Raw genomic sequence first — 18,843 nt, forward strand, 5'->3', positions numbered from 1 at the left:
ATTTTCCACGTATCGTGTCTTTCTCAGATCCACCCTTTGTAGTACTGCAAGTTCTGCAATATTTTTGCCTCGCTTTAAACTAGCTTTGGATTTGCTCATTAGCTCCTTTTAAAGTCAAATAGCCATTCACATATGTGTTGGTCTCAGATGACTGTGGTCTAACTGCCTTAGACACTTTATCTCTTTATTCTCCTTTCAGGCAACCCTACCTCTCTCAGGAGTTGTTTCTTTCATCTTTGAAGCTGTTATGCAAAACATTGTTCACTCCAAGTGACCAGACTTGCCAATATCTGCTTTTGTCTGACCCTGATGAAAACCCACAGAGTTAGAGAAACCAGTGTGAAAACATGAGTCTCTTAGGCCTCCTAACCAAAATCATGTTCAAAAGACACTGATTTAGGAAGAGCAGGTCCAATCTTGCTGTTGATATCAAGGCATGCTCATTACTCTTGGGACAGCTCCTTCAGTAAGCAGCTTCTAGAAGATCACATCTCTCAGTCATGCCTTAACTGAGTAAAATGACTCAATCCCCCCAATAGAGTTGCAGAGAAGCATTTCTCATAGCACCTGCCTGCCAAATGGGTCTGTTCCAGTACAGCCCTGCTTCTTGACATCATGTGCAGGCACGCTGCTCCTGGAGGTGAAACTGGGATATCTTGCATATGTTTTGTTTCATAGCTTGACACTTTGCTGTCTGGCCCTCACATAAAACTAAATTCAGGACATTGTTTTGTAAATGCTGTGTGAATCACCCCCTACAGCAGAAAATATCAGACCTTAACTGAATGGTTATGCATGGATTTACAACCTGAGAAAGTGCCTCATTAGGAAGCAAGTTTGGTAGTTTCTGGGTGTAAAGCTGTAAAAGTATAATTTATTATTAAGAGTAATGCGTAGACCTGTTAGCATGTAGCATAGAAAGGTTAAGCAGTTCCTGACCATAGTGGTCAGGTGGGATTCAAAATGTGATTATATTCTTCATGATCTGAAATTTACCTGCAATAGAAATTTAAAGGCTGACACTGAGCCCATGGCAGATTTCCATGGGGTAGATGCGCTTGAAGGAAGGGAAAACTCATTCTATCAATGACATTTTAATGAGACAGTTATCCAGATATGGAAAAACTTTGGTTATCCTGGGAGGTGTTCCTAAATTGCCTGCTACTACTGTTGCCACAACTCTATTGAAAACCCTCTCTGGACTGAAAGCTTGAATGTGGACAAACTGATGTTCACAGTAAATTCTACCTACTGGAAAGCATCCATACACTGTAGGGTGGTCCCATATGCTACATGCTGCTGGGATCTCCAAGATTGTTGGTAGTGTTTGGTGAAGGCCTGGAATTGACAGTGTGGACAGCAATGATGAGGGAAGCAGGAGCAGTTTCAGGGCAGATGAAGTGCTATCCTGAGGTGGTTTGGTGAGGCTGACTCGTGCTGACACAGAAAACATGGTGTGAAACCTTTGTTCTTTGTCCATGAAGGTGCTAGCAGAGCTACAGTAGAGAGATCGGTGGGATCTATGAAAAATACAGAACTTCTCTGAATTCCTTTTTCTTGGCTCATCTCCATGGCAAGGGATCTTTCAGGAGACCATGGCAGAGCTCTGGCGAGAATGTGGCGATGCCACCTCCGCAGGGGCTCAGGTGGCTGTAGAAACCTCCAGCTTAGAGGAGGTAACCAGTTGCATCTTGTGGGCCAGGGGAGGAGGCAAGTTGTTGTGTGCTTGGTTGGAGTTCACTGGTCCCCAGATTTATGATTTTACATTGCACCACCATGCACAATGTACGAAAAGATAAATATTTTCCATTCAGCAACATCTTGCTGCATTTCCATCTAACTCTATAATTTTAATTATAAAGTGCACATAACCTGTATCAAATTATGATTTTGTTAACATATTGAATGAGGACAAGAAAAATAAATACCAGATTTTATACTGTACAGGCACATGAAGGTATAGTAAAAAAATCTGGTTTCCTTGACCACATTGTCATAATATGCATATATAACTGCTTATTGAATCCAGGCTGTGTAGACAACAGAAAGAACACTGGCTCCATACCATCACAATGCATGCCCACAACAAAGAGAAGGAAAGAACAGGCTCTTTCATTGTGTGTTTCTAAGTATTGCCAACATAAGTGCTAAAAACATTACCTCTGTCTGAAGTGTATCTATACATCCATGCATAAGTTATTAACTAGGCTCCCTGAGCACAGTTGCTGAAAATATTAATATATTCAAATTGCATTCTAGCTACTGCAAAAACAGTAGATCAGACAAATGTATTAAAATCTCTTCAGACAAAAGGAGTCATGGTATTTATAAAGTTCCTTCCCCCCCCCTTACTGGAACACAAGCCTTCATTGGATATAATATATGAGAAGGCAAGATGATCCTTCGATGTCAAAATGTGGCTTCAAGTTTGAATGTAATCCTAAAACAGTGCCTGTAATGCTTGCCATAAACAAATTGTCACTGGCATTATGTAACTTAGACTATTCACAAAGTATAAAAGATGGGAAGAATAAAAGGTGGCTGCCAAGCACCACGGGCCGAATCCAAAGCTTGTGCCAAATTGTGCGAATGGACTGGGAATGCAGACCCAGCGTGGAATTCGGATTCGCACTCCCTAGTGCTTGGGCTGCTCTTGTGGCTTAAATTAGAGGGAGATAAAGGCTGTAAGGCAGCAAAACAGCAACCAGTGGCTTCTGCAGCCCCCCCGTTTGCTGCCTCTGGGAGATGGAAAAGTGGGATCAAAGTTCCCAAATTGAAGCAGGACAAATTTTGATGTGGAGTAGCCTTATAGGGTGCAAACAGGTATAGTCAGACTGCACCAGCAATGCAGGATGAAAAGAGAAGCTTCAGCTTCAAATTTGGTGGCCTTGAATTTTTCACATTATCCAGTACGGAGGGTACTGCCTCACTGGGCTGGGACCCTCCTCTTTGCTCAGACTCCTTAGGGTTAACGAAGGAAGACCATACATCAAGGCAGAAGGCCTTGTCTGTGAACAATAACTAATCATTCATAGATACTTTCCTTTAGTCTGGGCTTCAGGAATAATGTATATCTGATAATAAACACACTGTACAGATTTAAGTTGCAGGTAATGGTTGTGTTAAGGCCCTCTATCAAGGACAAAAACCAACCTAGGTGGTTTCTACCCCCCTTTTCTTCCCTCCTTCCTTTTAAAAGTAAAATGACTTTTTTTTTCACAGCCTGAAAAAATTGTTCAAGCAGAGATACTAGTTTAACTCATTATGAATTATTAGTGGAAAAGTGGGTCTCAGAAATATGTTACATCTGAAATATTTTTCGTCACTTGAACATGTGCCGTCCAGAACTGGCCCTATTCTACCAGTCACTGGGAACAAACACTTTGCATTCACAGATGCTCCTCATTTGGTGTGGTTTGGAGTGTAATTTAGATCAAACGTACCCATGTAAATGAGTCAGGGTTTCTTAATTAGGTGCCTCCAAAGAAAAAACTTGGACCACATCAGTAGGTGTGGGTGTGGTGCCCACAGTACTGGAATCCTTCTTATAGATGAAGCTGAGTTTTGTGCAGCCATGGTGCACGTTTTTCTGTCCTTTTCTATTTTATTTATTTTTTTTTACATTTATTTCCTTTTTTTTCCCCCTTTCCTTCTTTTTTTGTCATTTTTTTTTTTTCCTAAAGCACAATAATAAATCTGCAGATGGCATAGACATAAAGACGCTACTTCAGAGGAGCTGTCTAAAACACTGTCTCTTTGGCAAATGCCTTAAAGTAGGTCATTCTGCTGCGATTTAGGTTTATATTTCATTGCCAGCTTTTTGTTCCCATTACAAGTAGGGTGCATTCCAGTCCACAAATTTGATCTTCCTTTTTTTTTTTTTTTTTTTTCCCCCCCCCCGATTGGTTTTTATTTACAAGAATTCGAAAATCTTCATAAGAAAATGGCCAATACTCTGTCAGAGGTCCTAATCATGCACTTGGCCACAAAATAGATGTGTGAAGGTGATAAGCTGCAAATGTTGGAATATAAAAATACCATTCTCTGGAAGAAAAAAAAAAAAATATTGATTCTCTTCACACAGTGATTGAAATGATTGTTGCATCTCTTGCAATGTGTGAAAAATTATCTGAGCTAATGTTATTTCAGAAGTCTTCAGGAGCAGGAGTATTCAGTGCTTTAGTTGTTCAGGTATTTTCTTTTTCTTTTAATATATAGGTAACTGAAAAGCACGTATTTTATAGCTTATGAAAAAAAGAAAAAAGAAAAGAAATCATCAAGGTCTGTTTTCCTATCCAAGTGCTGTGGGATTTACATGCCAAACTCCCACTAGCCTTAATGAATTACCTGCATAAATTCCCTTTCAATCGATAGCAGAATAGATCCTATTGTGTTATATTAATTATTTTGCACAGAACACTGACATTTTGGCATTAAAGCCTTTTTTGTTTTGTTTTGGTTTGAAGTTCCAATGAATATCTTAAGAAACTTGAAGCCTATTATTTATTTTACAGCCTTATTCTGAGAAAAATCCCATATCTTTAGTCAGAAAAATGAAAGGCAGTGCTATTTACCCTTTGATGACCTGGTCCTGAACATTAATGTGTTAGGGCCCAGTCTCTCAAAATAGCCAACAAAAAAGAAGGAAGGGGGAGGAGGGGACTAAGGTGGGGGAAAGCCCTTTTGTAATGAATTGAGCTTTCTTAATTTTCACCAACAGAAAACACTTGAGTTGAAAAGAACACTAACCCCAAGCAATATTAAGAGGTTACAAAATCACATAAATTAACTCTGCCAGTGATATTTTACTCAAGCTCATGCGAGTGCAAACCAGAAGCAGGACTCTCACATGGTTCTGATTAACCAAAGAGCACTTAGCAGTAACCAGCCTTCCCCAAGATGTGCTGGCCATATGCACACGTACGCCCACAGAATATGGAGGAGCTCTCAAAGGCATGGGGGGCCTGGAGTGGGGGATCAGGAAGCAAACAGAGAGTGGAAGTGAGAAGTGTTCCCCATGTCATCGTGGGCAGGAGCCTTACCCTCCTCATTCCTCACTTTCTCCATCTACACAACTAGGATAATAAAACTTACTGACCTGAAAAGGAAGTTAGGAGATTTAATTAAGGTTTGAAAAGCTTTTTTGAGATTGTTTGATATTGAGTAATGTGGGATGAACAATAGGAGCTCTTTGAAACAGGGGCTCTCTCTATCTGTATTTGTGTACTGCACCTAGCACAATGGGGCCTTACAGCCACAGAGTCAACCGTATCATAAATATTTAAATTAAAACTATGTTAATTATTTTTATCGTTCTGTTATTTGCTGATACACCAGCTCAGTACATCTTGAAGCTTGGTAGCATTGAAAAGTACTGAGTGTAATTATTTGCCTGATTGTTATGAAAATCAGAGTTTATACTTTTAGATATGGTTGTGGAAATAGGAAGTATATGGAAACACAGGTAAAAATGTGGGTTTAATTACTTGTTATTCTTCTCTTTAAAAAGACTAAGCTGCAATGTATTCTTCAGGGAAGAGGTGAACTTTGCAAACACTTATTCTGCAAAAAGAAGGACTAGGCATGGCTGCAGAAATCTCAGTAGCAGGTTCCCCCCACTCCAAAGGGAATAAAATAAAAATGCATAAAGTACTTCTGGAAGATTAGATTTCTTTTTTTTCTTTTTTATTTTCTCCCCCCACAAATGTGGACTTCAGAGAAATAGGTTTAACTCTTCCCCTTCCCCCAAAACGAGCCCCAGGAAACTATGGTAAACAGGACAAGTGTTGGCATTACTCCAGCTCTCTTCTAAAACTCTTCTATAGCTGAAACAGAGAAAAGCACGTGTGCAAGAGTATGTCTCGATATACATTTGCCCTTTGAGCTAAAAAGCAATTAATTCATTTCATGTAAATCTTAAAATGTTAGTCAGGGATGCTTGAGTCTCTGGTCAGTCACCTTCTCACTCTCCTGGTGCAGGAAGATGTTTCTCCTCCCCACATTTCCAGTAGCTGCCCCCCAAGCTTGGAGGAGTAAAGCTAAACTTTTCTCCCTGCTGCTGTCCCCACAGATGAAGAGTAGGAGCTGCTCAGGAGTTGCTTGATTATAAAAAAAAAAGGTCTTGAGTCAGGAAATAATTTCAATAGTCTTTCTTGTGCCTTCAGCTACGGGCTTCTGTATGTTCCTGAATCCAGGCATTTTTTCCTGAAGCAAAATTTAAATGCCCATCCCACACTTCGTGTTTTAGGTCTCTCACAGGTTTCCCAAATAGAAACTCATTGTATATTCTTACCATTCTGTGGATTTTTTCCTTTAAATAACTTTTACCTTTTTTATTTATTTTCTTCCCTTTCTTAATACAAAGCTTGTACAGTTCTTAATGTAATCTGTTCTACTGTGAGAAAAAAAAAGGGTTCTCGTGAGCCTAGATTTAATATGTAAGCCTGCCCGAAACTGCTGATATGACACATAGTTTAGTAAGTGAAAATCACATATGTTTGCTACATCTTTCCTCCACCAACTTAAAAAAAAAAAAAAAAGAAAGTTTGCAGACATCCCCTGCTTAGTATTTCTAGATGCCATACTTTATTTTCAGATTTCCCCTCAGGATTCTGGGTACTGCTGCTGGACTTGTCATCACATGTCATTGTGTCCTGGTGTGCAGGCTACTGTGGGCTTCTGTCTATGCACAGCTTTTTCCTTTTTTAAAAAATAAAAATCTTAATAGGTAGAAATTAGTCTGTTTAGTTATCTGTAGTCTGTTGAATCCTGTGCTCTTCAGAATGCAGCTGCCACATGTTGGGAGGTTTGGGGTGTGCGTTTCATTCGTCAAGGTTGGATGGTTTTCTTTGCTTATAGAGCTATGGACATGGGGAAAGGTTATTTTTCAAAACATCTAAAGTATGAATCTTGTAGTACTTACGAGTTCTGCTAGATAATATATCAATATTAGGTTTGGTTTAGATAAAAAGTCCTACTATGGATGAAGTGCTTATTTCCAGTGAAATTAGAGCAAACAATTACAAGAGAGAGTGAATAATTTGGAGGGGGGAAGGAAGGAGCAGAGGTAGTCAGAAAAGAAATAATAATTTTCTCTCTGAAAGAGCGGGAAGCCTGGATGGCATCTGAAAATGTCTTGCTGTGCTATGTACAGCACCAGAAAAACGGAGCAAAAAAAAATGGAGTATCTAGGATTCAAAGGTGAATCAAAAGGAATTGGCTTCTGCCTGGACCAGGCAGCCAGATAGGCCACAGTAACAGATCCATGTGATAAACCAAGAGGCAACTGCAGAGCTCCCCAGACAACTTGCCTGAAGTGCCTGCCAAGGAGGCAGATGCTGCTGCTGGAAGAATATCTTCCACAGTTGGGCATCTGGGTTCAGTGCTTCCCACGTAAGGGAGAGGGATGGCAGCGTCAGGCTGGCCCCCGCCTTCCCCTCTAATTATTTCGACATCCATTTTATACTTCTGTAAATAACACGTATTATCCTACCTCGGTGTGGGGAAAAGAGTAATCAAGGAGAGGGGTTTTAATCTGTCATATATCCCTTTGCAGGGGTGTCTACATGGATGGGTAAAGACAGACTGGAGCTTGGCTGCCCTGTGCTCCAGCCTGGTCAGATGTGAGACAGCACGGGGCTGGGAGTCGCAGAGCTGCCTTGCGGTGGCACGGAGCTCAACCTAATAAGCAGAGCAGGCTGAGATTCATTAATTTAACATTAATAAGCACAGCTTATTAGCTCAGGCACAGTGCTGTATAATGCAGATGCACAGCTTCTGGAGCAGAGCTGTGTCTGCCCTGGCCAGCTCAGAGCGTGGTGCGGAGAACCCAGCCGGGTGCTGCTCTCCCCTCCTGCATTTTGCATCAGGGAGGAAAGAGTATTTTGCAGTTGCTGCAGAAGCTTCTGTGAAAAAAAACCACAAAAACCAAACACCAAACAAACAACAACCCTCCAGGTTTTTAGATTATATTGCTGGCCTAGGCTGAGTCTTGACGCCATTTACACTTCTCATGCCTCAGTTTCCCAATAGGTGTGTCAGAGCTACCTCAGAAATGCTGTTGTGCAAGCAGGGTAGGTACCAATCATAAAATACTGTGGGATGCTTAAAGAGTGCTAAAAGGCACTAAAATAGCACTAAATATCTATAGCACTAAAATAATAAAAAGTGCTCCTTCTGCCTCTCTTGAATGATAGTTTTTTGAATAGATTATTTGGTACAAAGCATGTTTTATCAGACAAGGATTTGTTGTTCGGTTTACAGTTCTGCAGAGAGCCAGTACAAGGTTTCTGCATCGTTTCATGTCCTGTGTATGCCTGAAAAATAGGAGCAGAAAGGTCTACCAGCTTTAGCTGGTACCTGCCATTAGCCTGCTCTGAGAGTAAAATTAACTTGTAAATAAGCAACAGGAAAAAGTGGGGTCCTGGAGATCTAGGGCACGGTTTTCACAGATGTATGGAACAGTAATACATGGACTATATATAGCAAGTAAACACGTTCCAGTAGAACAGGCTATTTTCTGTAGTCCTTTATTGAGGAAAATCCTTACTCAGGTTGGGTTTTGCTGTTTCTTTCATGTGCAAAGTAGGTTTGTTTGATTTCCTCATCTTCAGGAAGAAGTACGAAAAGCCTAATGTTGTTGTGCTCGATTATTTTCAGTATGAGTCTTAATAAAACAATTTCTTAGGGCATTAGACTGACAAGAGCTATGTGAAATGTCTGTTCAGTCCCATCTTTTTTCTCTTCTGCTTATAAGTAGTAGAATAAATTTCACGAAAAGATGAATAGGCAACATTGTTGGGTTTTCTTCCCCCATCAAATACAAAAACTTCAAAGAATAGGTACTGCAACCTCAAGCTTTGCTTTTAATCTCCCTCCTGTGGGCTTCATGCGTTACGTGTGACTTCTTGCAACTTCAAGAGGGCTTGGTTTAAGAAAGATATATGGCACTGGTGTTAATCCCTGCTGCCAGACCTTTCTTGCAGACTCTCCCACTTGTCTGATAGAGAGGAAAGAAAGGGGTAGGAGAAAGATGGGAATACCACGGAACCAGCACCACTGTGGTCCTTCAGCTTCTCCTGATCAGGAACCCCTTGAAGCTCAGGTCAATGTTGGGCAGGAACAGCCATTTCCACCAGCAAATACAGAAACTGCAGTAATACGCCTCATACCAAACCAGCTTACTTATTTTTTTTAACTAATCAGAAACTTTTGATCCTTCTGTGATTTACACTGAGCAAACCCTGTGGTGAGGAGCAAGGTGCAGATCAGTGGTGGGGTTGTCACATTGTGCATGCTGGCACCCCTATTCTGAAGAGCATCCCTAAAAACAACATAATTCTATGGTTTTTGTAACCATTGCAAACTATGGTTTCCTAAGTTAATTTAAAGCAACATATATTGCCAATATTTGCATAATATAAACATCATCTCATTATGTCCAGTGTATGTACATACACTTTCTTCTCATTTATGGAGCCATGAGGCCATTCTGACTGGTCACTGTCATCTGCTTTGACAAGTTAAGAGAAATTACTGATTTTTACCTGTTTTTCTGTTGTTTTCAACATCTATTCTACTGCTGCTTCCGTATCAATAGAGCAAAGCATGTGAAATAGCTCTGCTCTTCCCTCAGGATGTTTATGTGTGGCAAAGAGGGCTGGCCTTCTTCAGAGAGACTCAGATGATTCCTCCCATAACGCTCAGACCCCCAAAAGGCTCAAATATCCCATTTTCCTGCCTTCCATCCCTCTGTGCTACTCTGTCATATCAGTGGTAGCTTCACCAAGCTTTCTGCAGTGACAGGTAGGTAAGAGCATGGGCTTATTTAGATAGCACTAGGTCTACGGAGTTGTAGTCAAGCCCAGAATGATGTACAGATGCATTACAAAGTGTTGGTATTTTATTATCCATATTTTACTTTGTTTTTTTTTTCCTTTTATTTTCTTTTCTCTGAAAAGCACCAGTCAAAGTCCAGTTTTGCCAGTTATCCTACACATACACAGCAGGAAACAATTGCTGTCCCAAACAGATTATGCTCTAAAAAGCCAAGGCAGACAAAGGAAGTATTATCATCATTTTGTAAACAAGGAACCAAGGCACAGAAAGATTAAGTGATTTACCCAAGGTCATCCAGAACACCCGGTCAAAGCCAAGAACTGAACCCATGTCTCTGGAGTCTCAATCAAGTGAGATCAAAGACTTATTGTGTATACCTGATATCTCTCCCCTAAGACATGCTAACAAAACTTTCTTTAGGTTAGGATCAATGCTGCAAATGGCGCAGTAAATTTTGTATGTGGCATATCTGTGCTGACAGCTTGTACCCACTACTTGCACTCGGGTTCTTCCCAGGAAATAATTTCCCTTATTATTCTTCCATTGACAGTAATAAATTCTCATCCTTCTCTAGATAACCCGCTGAAGGAGACAGTGTGCACACATGGTGCATCAGATGAATACATGGAAAACTGTTTTTCTGCAAGGCCAAACTCAGGCATTTTATGGACTGCTTAAAGTCCTTCCTTGCATAATGAAATGGGGACATTCCCACAACTGTACAGGCTTAATTTTGCAGTTTTAGCTGAAAGCTGCAAAGCAAGATAAAGGATCTACATCTCTTACATGTATATGCCAGGAGAATGCGGCACAAATGGGCAGTATAAAGACATCATTCATTGTAAGCTCAGAGTAGTCTTTTATTTGGAGTCTTTATTACTTACCCACTGGGGTCATTATATCATTCCCGGGATGAAACACTCCTCTGTGCCCAGGGCTTCCATGAGGCCCTACATCTTACTGAGTCTCTTCACTTTTAAGGGTAGTTTGGTTGAGAAGTGACTGTGCAGAATGGCACCAGTTAGTCTCAACAGCAGGACAGCCACAACAAGAGGAACAGGATCCTGCCCTTCAAGTGACTGACTTGAGGTCTGCCACTTCTACCCAGTCATTCTGCAAGTCAAACAGCTGCAGGTTGGTTTCAGAGTGAGCATGTGGTGTATGTACATTTTTACTGTTAACGGTAAGAAACACAAGAAGAAAACCCAAGGTGACCATGAGAACCTGGGGTGACTTTGTGGGCTGATGTCTCTTGCAAACAGAGCTCAGTGAGTCTGGAAACCACAAAGGAGTGAAAAAGTAGAGCCTCAAAGTATCATTTTGCTGCCTCTGTGGTATCTCAGCAACATTAGGAGAGCAAAGATGGACTAGCAAATATCTCCTCAGTGTTTCTTAGGTGTTCTCTGTTGTCGCAAGCTTTCTCATGAGGTACAAGAGCTCATAGTGGGTTTTTTGGATGAGAATATTTCTATCATTACCTTCCTCGATAAAGGCGTTTGAGCATTGAGGAGTTCTGAACATCAGGTGAAAGTATGGTGATTGAAAGAGCTACTGGAGAAAGTCAAACCAAACTGGACAAATGCAATGCTAGAATCTGTTGCATTTGCCTTATTCCTTAGCACCTGTAGCACAGTAATACTCGTGTCTGCCTACACTGAAGGAACCAACTGTTCTATTTTCTAGTAGAGGAACAATTCATGCTTTTGCTTAGACATACTGATTTCTTGAGCAGGGATACAATATACATAGATACCATAAATCATGCTTACTTTTTCCAAAGAAAGTAATTAGCTTTGGTATATTGGATGACATTTCTGATAGGATTTGGACACCACACACCAATTCCTTTTAAAATTATCGATCTGTTCGTACCACAGTTCTACTTACTTCTTTAGATGTTCAAAGAGGATTTTCATTGTGTCGTGGTTCGGTCTAGGGAGCTTTTTTACCAGTCTCCTTATGGATTTGATGCGAGTGGCATTGTCCTGGATTTCTAAAATGGGAAAAAATTGAGAAAAAAACACAACACTTGAGTGCCTTATTAGGACGTTATTTTGCCCAGCACTGTATCTGATATCTTCACAAGAAAAGCCATCATTAATATATGGTTAAAAATAGACTACATCATACCTTCTGTTACCTTAACAGAGAGCAAAAGTAATTAGCAAGGATTAAAACATTCTCTCTTAATAATAAGGAAGCATTTTCTGGTTCACAGAATTATATTCTTATGCTTTTAATTTATTTTATTAGACTACTAGACTATCATCCTAAGCTGAAGTACCTCCACATAGTAAGGGACCCACATCTTAAGTGGAATTTGGAATCAAGTTTATCCAATGCTGGCGCTTCTGTGATGGATCCACTTTCCAGGTAGTCCTTGTTGTCAATTTTTTTCTCATCATTATTTGTTCAGCTATATTCATGAGTCTCTATCCTTAACATTACACCCTACCATGTTTGGAAATAGAAAATGATTGGCTCTTATTTTTAGTCATGCTTTCTGGTGATCAATTATTCTGAGAAACTATTTCAGTGTAGCTTTTTTCTAATACCAGTAGCATCCCACAACTGTATTTTCTGCAGGAAAAAAAAAATAAATAAAAAAATTGCATTTCAAACTCACAATTAGCATTAAAGAATGCAGTACTAAGGGTTTTAGTCTGTCTTTTGAGAGGGTAAGGACATTGCTTTCCTTTTTGTTAAGATATACCTTCCAGTTTTTGTTAAGATATACCTTCCAGTTTTAGCATGATTCATAGTTTTGTGGGAAAGGTTTGACTGATATTTTCATTGATTTGTATAAGATGTTGCAGCTAAAGCAAAGTCATGTACAACTGTGCTTTCATTTAGGAACAGATTAAGATTAGATAAGGTGCCAGTAGGTCTGACGTAGGGAAAACATCTTGCATGTTACATGCCCTAGATAACCTGAGAATACTTTTCTGATCTTATCAGCTATGATTTAATTATCACCTATCATTCTTCGTATATGTTCCTTTTTAATATTCATATTACCCTGGCACCCAGAGATCTCAATCAGGATTGAATCCCAGTTGCAGTAGGTGCTGCATAAGCAGACATGGTGATTACTGCCTTGATTCAAAAGATTTCACCAAAAAAATAAAAAGTTTGAAGCAAAAAATTTCCTGCAATTAAACTTAATTTAAAAATTATAATCACTGGAATAATATTTCTTCCCCAGCATGTGTTCCTAATTCCTGTTGAGACTTCACACACACAGACAAAGATGTAGTTATATTGTTTATAATTCAAACATTTAGCGAGATAAGAAAGATAAGGGCTCAAAGTAGTCAATGCATAGATGGTATTTTACAGTAAAAATCCCCAGACTCCTTATGGATTTATTCTTAAGGAATAATGCAGTTGACAAAAGTGATAATTATGTTGCCCACAAATAATACACTTTCTGTGTATTTTACTATTTTTATTCTGGTTTAACCTGTTCAGATCCTTAACTCTTGAACAGCACAAACAGCCCCAGAATTGCAACCCAGTCATTCATGGCTCTTCTCTGCCACAAGCCATGAGCACTACTTATTTTTATCCTGTGGATTATCTGTCCAGTGGAAACATGACTAAAGCTACAATTGGAAATGATATGGCATTTGCAGAAGTGAATTTATTGTTTGAAGGGGGTACAAATTCTGTGGGCTTTTCATTTGTGCTGCCTGGTGTGTGTAGATGCCATGATCTCAGCAGATAAGGTATATTTAGGCTGGGGCTGCCCTGACTGCACTGCATCTTCTCAAGTAAAGCTTCTCAACTAGTTTATGTTTTTAATTCTGTTCTCTCCTGAGAATTCAATGGACTTGAGTTGAACTGAAACCCTGAGGTAGGGGATGACTCAATGGAGGGAAAGACTCACTGTATGTCCGTTGCAGCATATTTGCAAGGAAATGTTGTACAGTAAAACTTTAGCATGCTCTCTTGAAGGAAATGTCTCTGCTCTGTGTTGATTAACACAGATACCAGCTTGGTAGCCACCTTCTGTACAGAAACAGCTACTGTGCAGAAGCTGTGCTTCCTCAGAAGGTTCATTTGTAAAAATAATAAACTAAAAAAAGCAGTATTCATTTACAAAATTGTTTATTGAGAGAAAGGCAAGGGCAGAAAGCTTTGGCTTAGGGCTTACTGTACCAAAGTCATCAGTACTGAGGTACAGGAGAAGACATCTCTAGGCAGGCACTAAAGCACTAAACCCACAGAAATTTTGCATAAAATTATTCTGTGAATCAGTCAGCTTGTAATTGTTAGTCTATTGTAAAAGAAGACAAAAACAGACAACATGTGGTAACTTTAGTCAGCATTTCTGAACTGGGAATGATAAACACCTCTGCCTGGCTCTGGCATTTATCAGTACTGAGATATTATTACCACATAGAGTCACAGCGTGGTTACTGTTATCATAAAAAAAAAAGAGCCAGCTAATCTTAATGGTTTGTAAAGCCGTTACCTGCACTGGTCTGACATTTATCATGATCATTTTACCACATGAGTCCTACATTGCAAAGGTATTTTATCTGGAAGGGACATCACTATGAATTATTATTTGCAGCTAGGTAGAAAATTGTATGTTGTAGATACCTTTTCTCATTATAAATCACAGTCACATTTCACCATTTCCCACACAAAGCTGCTGAGCCCAGGCTTTTTGCCATAACACTTAGTCTCGCTCCCTTTTATAGTTCCATGAAAATATTTGGTACACTTTCATTAAACTGGGTGATACTGGTGGGTTTTTTTAATGCTATATACAAGCTTGATTTTTCTCCAGTATAAGAGAATTTGTTTTTCCACTTAAGAAGCTGAAGAGGATAAACTGTTCATTTTTTTTGGTATTAAAGCTCACTCTTGCTTCGGTTTTTGTGGCTGGGCTTGTCTTTACTCTTGACCTTGTTGATGGAATATTTAGCAGATCAGATGCAAGATCTTATGTTTCATGTGCAATACCTATGCATTTGCTTTCTTTCTGTGAAGCCTTGAGTTCCACTTTCCTATAAAGTTTCCCGTTTCTATTCTTAGATAGGAATTTTTTACATTTTTTTTTTAGGTTTTCTCTTTACCATGGTCATATGGAGGGAGGAAATCTTTACATGTGGGTTTGTATAAATAGCTCTGGAGGAGATATCCCTTTCCTTGCACTGTATTATGAAGCCTGGCAGTACAGGGTGCAAAGGAAGGAAAACACTCTGAACAGCTGTTAAATTCTCCAGCTAAGTCTAGGAAATGAAGCAAATCAATTTAAAATTAAATTAATATTATTTTTCATTATACACTTTTTACTGGGAAAATTACTGAAAATGTGGGGAAAAGATTCCCATTTTAGAAAGTTAGACACTCCTTTCCCTGCGAAGATTTCTGAAGGAAAAGAGTCACCATAATCACATATATCAAATAAGCAATGAGAGAACAGTTAATCCATTTTGCATTTTGGGGGCAAAATATGGAAGATGTAGGTGATAATTTCAGCAGATCAAGATACTCCGTAGTGAATTGCAGATGGTTTTCCATGTAATATTTTCATGGAACTTATATTTAGAATTTGGGTTACTGTCTTTAAAAAATAGTGCTGAGTCCCTATAACAGAGCAAAACTGTGAAGATGCTCTCTTGTTTATATTTAAATGAAGAATGCATTGGGAAAAAAAGAAAAAGAAAAAAAAAGCCCACTTAATATTATATAAGCTCTTTTGTAAATGAGCTTTGGATAAACATTTGAGCACAGAAGAAAACATGATGTGTCTGTAACATTAACAGTGGCTGGGTAAAAATGAACGAAGAAAGTAACCTTTAGCACTCATGTCCATAAAGAATACTTAAGCAAATCCCACCGAATCCTTCTTTTAATCATTAATTTTAAATGGACATAGATGTTTACAACAAGCTACTTTGTTGCAGAACAGGAAGTCCAAGGTTTATCTCCAATAACTCATGTTTGCTAGGAAGGGATGTATGTCTCTAACCTGACACACATTCATTATTTTGTAAGGTACTGGAGTCTGACCCGTGACCCTCCTCAGACCTGCTGCATTATTCATGTCCGACTTACTTTGTATAGTTTAACTCTAGCACCCATTTCCCTCTGCCAGGCATTGCAGCGCCTTGTGCATGTTTAATGTTAAATGGCATTTATGGCTCACATTAATGCCTAATTTTATCACGAGCCATGGCTTCTTTTTTATGCTCTCGAGCCTCACGGCTGAACTGCTGAAAAAAAATAATCAGTGATTTATGTTTCTGCATAAAACATCAAACTATTGATCTGCCACCTAATCTATGTTTTGTTGTTGTTTTTTAGGCAGGGATTTATCTGATTTTCTTACATGGCTCTTGCCACCTTGTTTTGGTTTTTATTTGGATGAGATTTCTGCTGTGGTTAAAACGTCACACACTGTTGCTACAGACAAATCTGTCTGCCAAGAGTTTTTCCAACAATTCGCGACTGATTCAGCTGCCGAGAGAAAGACAGGTCTTGTCTGGGGCTTTTTTTTTTTTTTTTGCCTTTTTTTGGTTTGTTTATTTCGTGGTGGCTTTTTTTGTGGGGTTTTATTGTTGTTGGTGTTGTTTTTCAATCGGAACTGAGTGGGTTAGGTGGATTTTTTTGAGTGCTAATGAAATTGTGAGACTTATGGCGCTGGCTACAGCCAGCCGTAGTGTGGGCAGACGCTCTGTGAGCTTCCCCACTGTGCTGCTGTGCAAGCATCCCCGCTGTTCTGTTTGCTATAGTTTTAATGTCTGTGAAAAATTCCTGATGCAACTAAATTATGTTCTGCCCTCTTGTTTGTATAAATAAACACCCGCCTTAGCCAATTCATTTTGCTCTTGCCCATTTTCGAAGCTTGCCCTGTCACACAATGCTTAACCCCAGTCCTTGATAGCTTTGGTGTTATCAGGGAATGAAAACTTGCTTAAAAGAGAGTGCTCTGTTGGCTTGATTTTCTTTTTCTTTTTTTTCAGAGATGTGAACTGCTCAAAACTCTGCTTTCATTTGGTAAGTTTTCATATTCTGGAAGTCATGCTGGCTAAAATACACAGAATTTTATGTATAAATATATAGATAAATTCTTTCTATCTCCTTTAACATCGGGATATTTTAATGTTACTGGACGCAACATAAAAGTCCCAATTTTAATCACTTGCAGTACACTCTTGCCAATCGTCTTGTGCAGATACATTGTAAAATATTTGCTTGTTGTATGTTGTTTGTTTTTTTTTAAATCTATAAGAAGCGTTCAAACTAACTAATGTTTGCTATAAGGAAAACAACCAATTTGTGATCTAAATTGATTTTACTTTTTATTCATGCCTCAGAAATAGATGTTGCAAAAGAAAATGAGAATTGCGTGAAGCATCTCTATATGGGCAAGTGATGAATTCCTCCTATGTGATATAAAGTGGAGTTTGCAATGAATATTCATACAACTTTTGTGATCCATTAGCAAGACCTAAGACAATGAGTTCACAACTCAGTCCCATTTAACAAAAATATATGTGGAATTAATGACAAAAACCAGCACTTACAAAAGTTAAACTTTAATGTATCAAAACTCCAGGTGCCGGAGTTTGAGGGAAATAACCAATAATAGTCATTTTTTACATATTTGATGGGACTGATTATGCAATGTGCAACTCTAAATGGCTTATAGCACATTGTAGCATGGTTCCATCCCATTGGCTACAGTAGGGTGCAGGCAGATGGATGACAGTGACAAGGAGAGAAGTGCTTTTGCTTAGCCGTGCGTTAAGATGCCATCCAGAAGCTCTGTGCACTGCAGACACTTCATTAGGATGCCAGGATAATGGTAAACTACCACTCAGAGTGACACCCCATTTCCTGCTTACTGAGCTCTCCAACCTCGGCAGATGTCAACAATCTCACAGTGCTACAGAGCAGACCTAACTTTCCAGGCACTTTGACTCCAATTTTTTTCCCTTAACAGTGCCATACATTACATGCAATATGTAACAGCAAGTACCAAAACAGAAAACAAAATTTGCTGCCCTAATTATAACAAAGCAGCATCTGACTTAGGTACTGCATGCCCAGCGTACATACAACCAGTTAGGCAGCAGAAAAAAGGAGGAACGATCTTTGTCAGTCGATTTTGGGGGTTAATTAGACTTAGGACTTTGATAGCTAATGGATAGTCTGATCCTGACTGCAGTGATTCTGCTTCAGTGCTAACTTCTACCAAGCTTTGAAAAAAAAAAAAAAAAAAAAAAAAAAGCCGAGCTCTTTCCTGGTATTTCACACACTGTTACAGCCTTGCGTGGGGTTTTCTGCACAGAAAGAGCAGACTTGAGCATCTGGACGGTGTGATATTTTCTCTGCAAATGCACAACTCGAGGCCGTAACGCACCTCCCCAACAGCAGTTAAAGCCAGCAGAGAGACTGTGCTGTGATGCTTGACCTGCACTCCTTGCCAGAGAAACACAAATAGTTGCTCACACTTTCAAAAATCATCTTCAGATACAGAAGCAGTGTCTGTAAGGTCATTATTTCTAATTTAATTTCATTTCTTCAACCTATTGGGATGTGATTATGTATGGTTTTGAAATTGGGAATCCTGTTTATTTTATATAGATTTCCCACACACACTCTTTTTTGGCCAAAGAGGTGATTTAGCAGTATTGCTCTGCCCTACCACAGCAATGGCCCATTACGACTTATTTTTGTTGTGGGGAGAGGTGGAATCATGACAAGGCATCACTGCCAGCTCCTGAAATCCATGCTTCTCTCTCCTTCACAGCCTCCTCTTGCCCCCACAGCCCATGCCATGGATGGGCTTCCATTGGCATCACTCTGGTCCTCACCCATACTGCCACTTCAGTTGAGGACGTGGGGATGGACGGGGATGTGGGACAGAGATGAGCAGCAGGATGGAAGGAAGCATGGGGAAGAGGTGGCAAAGCATTTATCAGATTTCACCTTAGGTGAAAATTAGGATGGTGAATAGAAACCATCCCAGAACAACTGCAAAGT

At 39.5% G+C, this 18,843-nt stretch overlaps 1 protein-coding gene across 5 annotated transcripts in view; it reads right to left on the reverse strand.

Moving 5' to 3' along the window:
- ARHGAP15 (Rho GTPase activating protein 15) overlaps positions 1–18,843 on the reverse strand; it is a 333,818-nt gene that overhangs the window by 12,218 nt on the left and 302,757 nt on the right. For all 5 annotated transcript variants that reach the window (XM_051622745.1, XM_051622748.1, XM_051622746.1 and 2 more), the window contains one exon: positions 11,725–11,830. In XM_051622745.1, the coding sequence (XP_051478705.1) occupies positions 11,725–11,830 (106 nt within the window). The remainder of the gene's footprint in view (positions 1–11,724; positions 11,831–18,843) is intronic.

This window comes from Apus apus, chromosome 6, assembly GCF_020740795.1.
Source record: "Apus apus isolate bApuApu2 chromosome 6, bApuApu2.pri.cur, whole genome shotgun sequence".
Taxonomy (NCBI): domain Eukaryota; kingdom Metazoa; phylum Chordata; class Aves; order Apodiformes; family Apodidae; genus Apus; species Apus apus.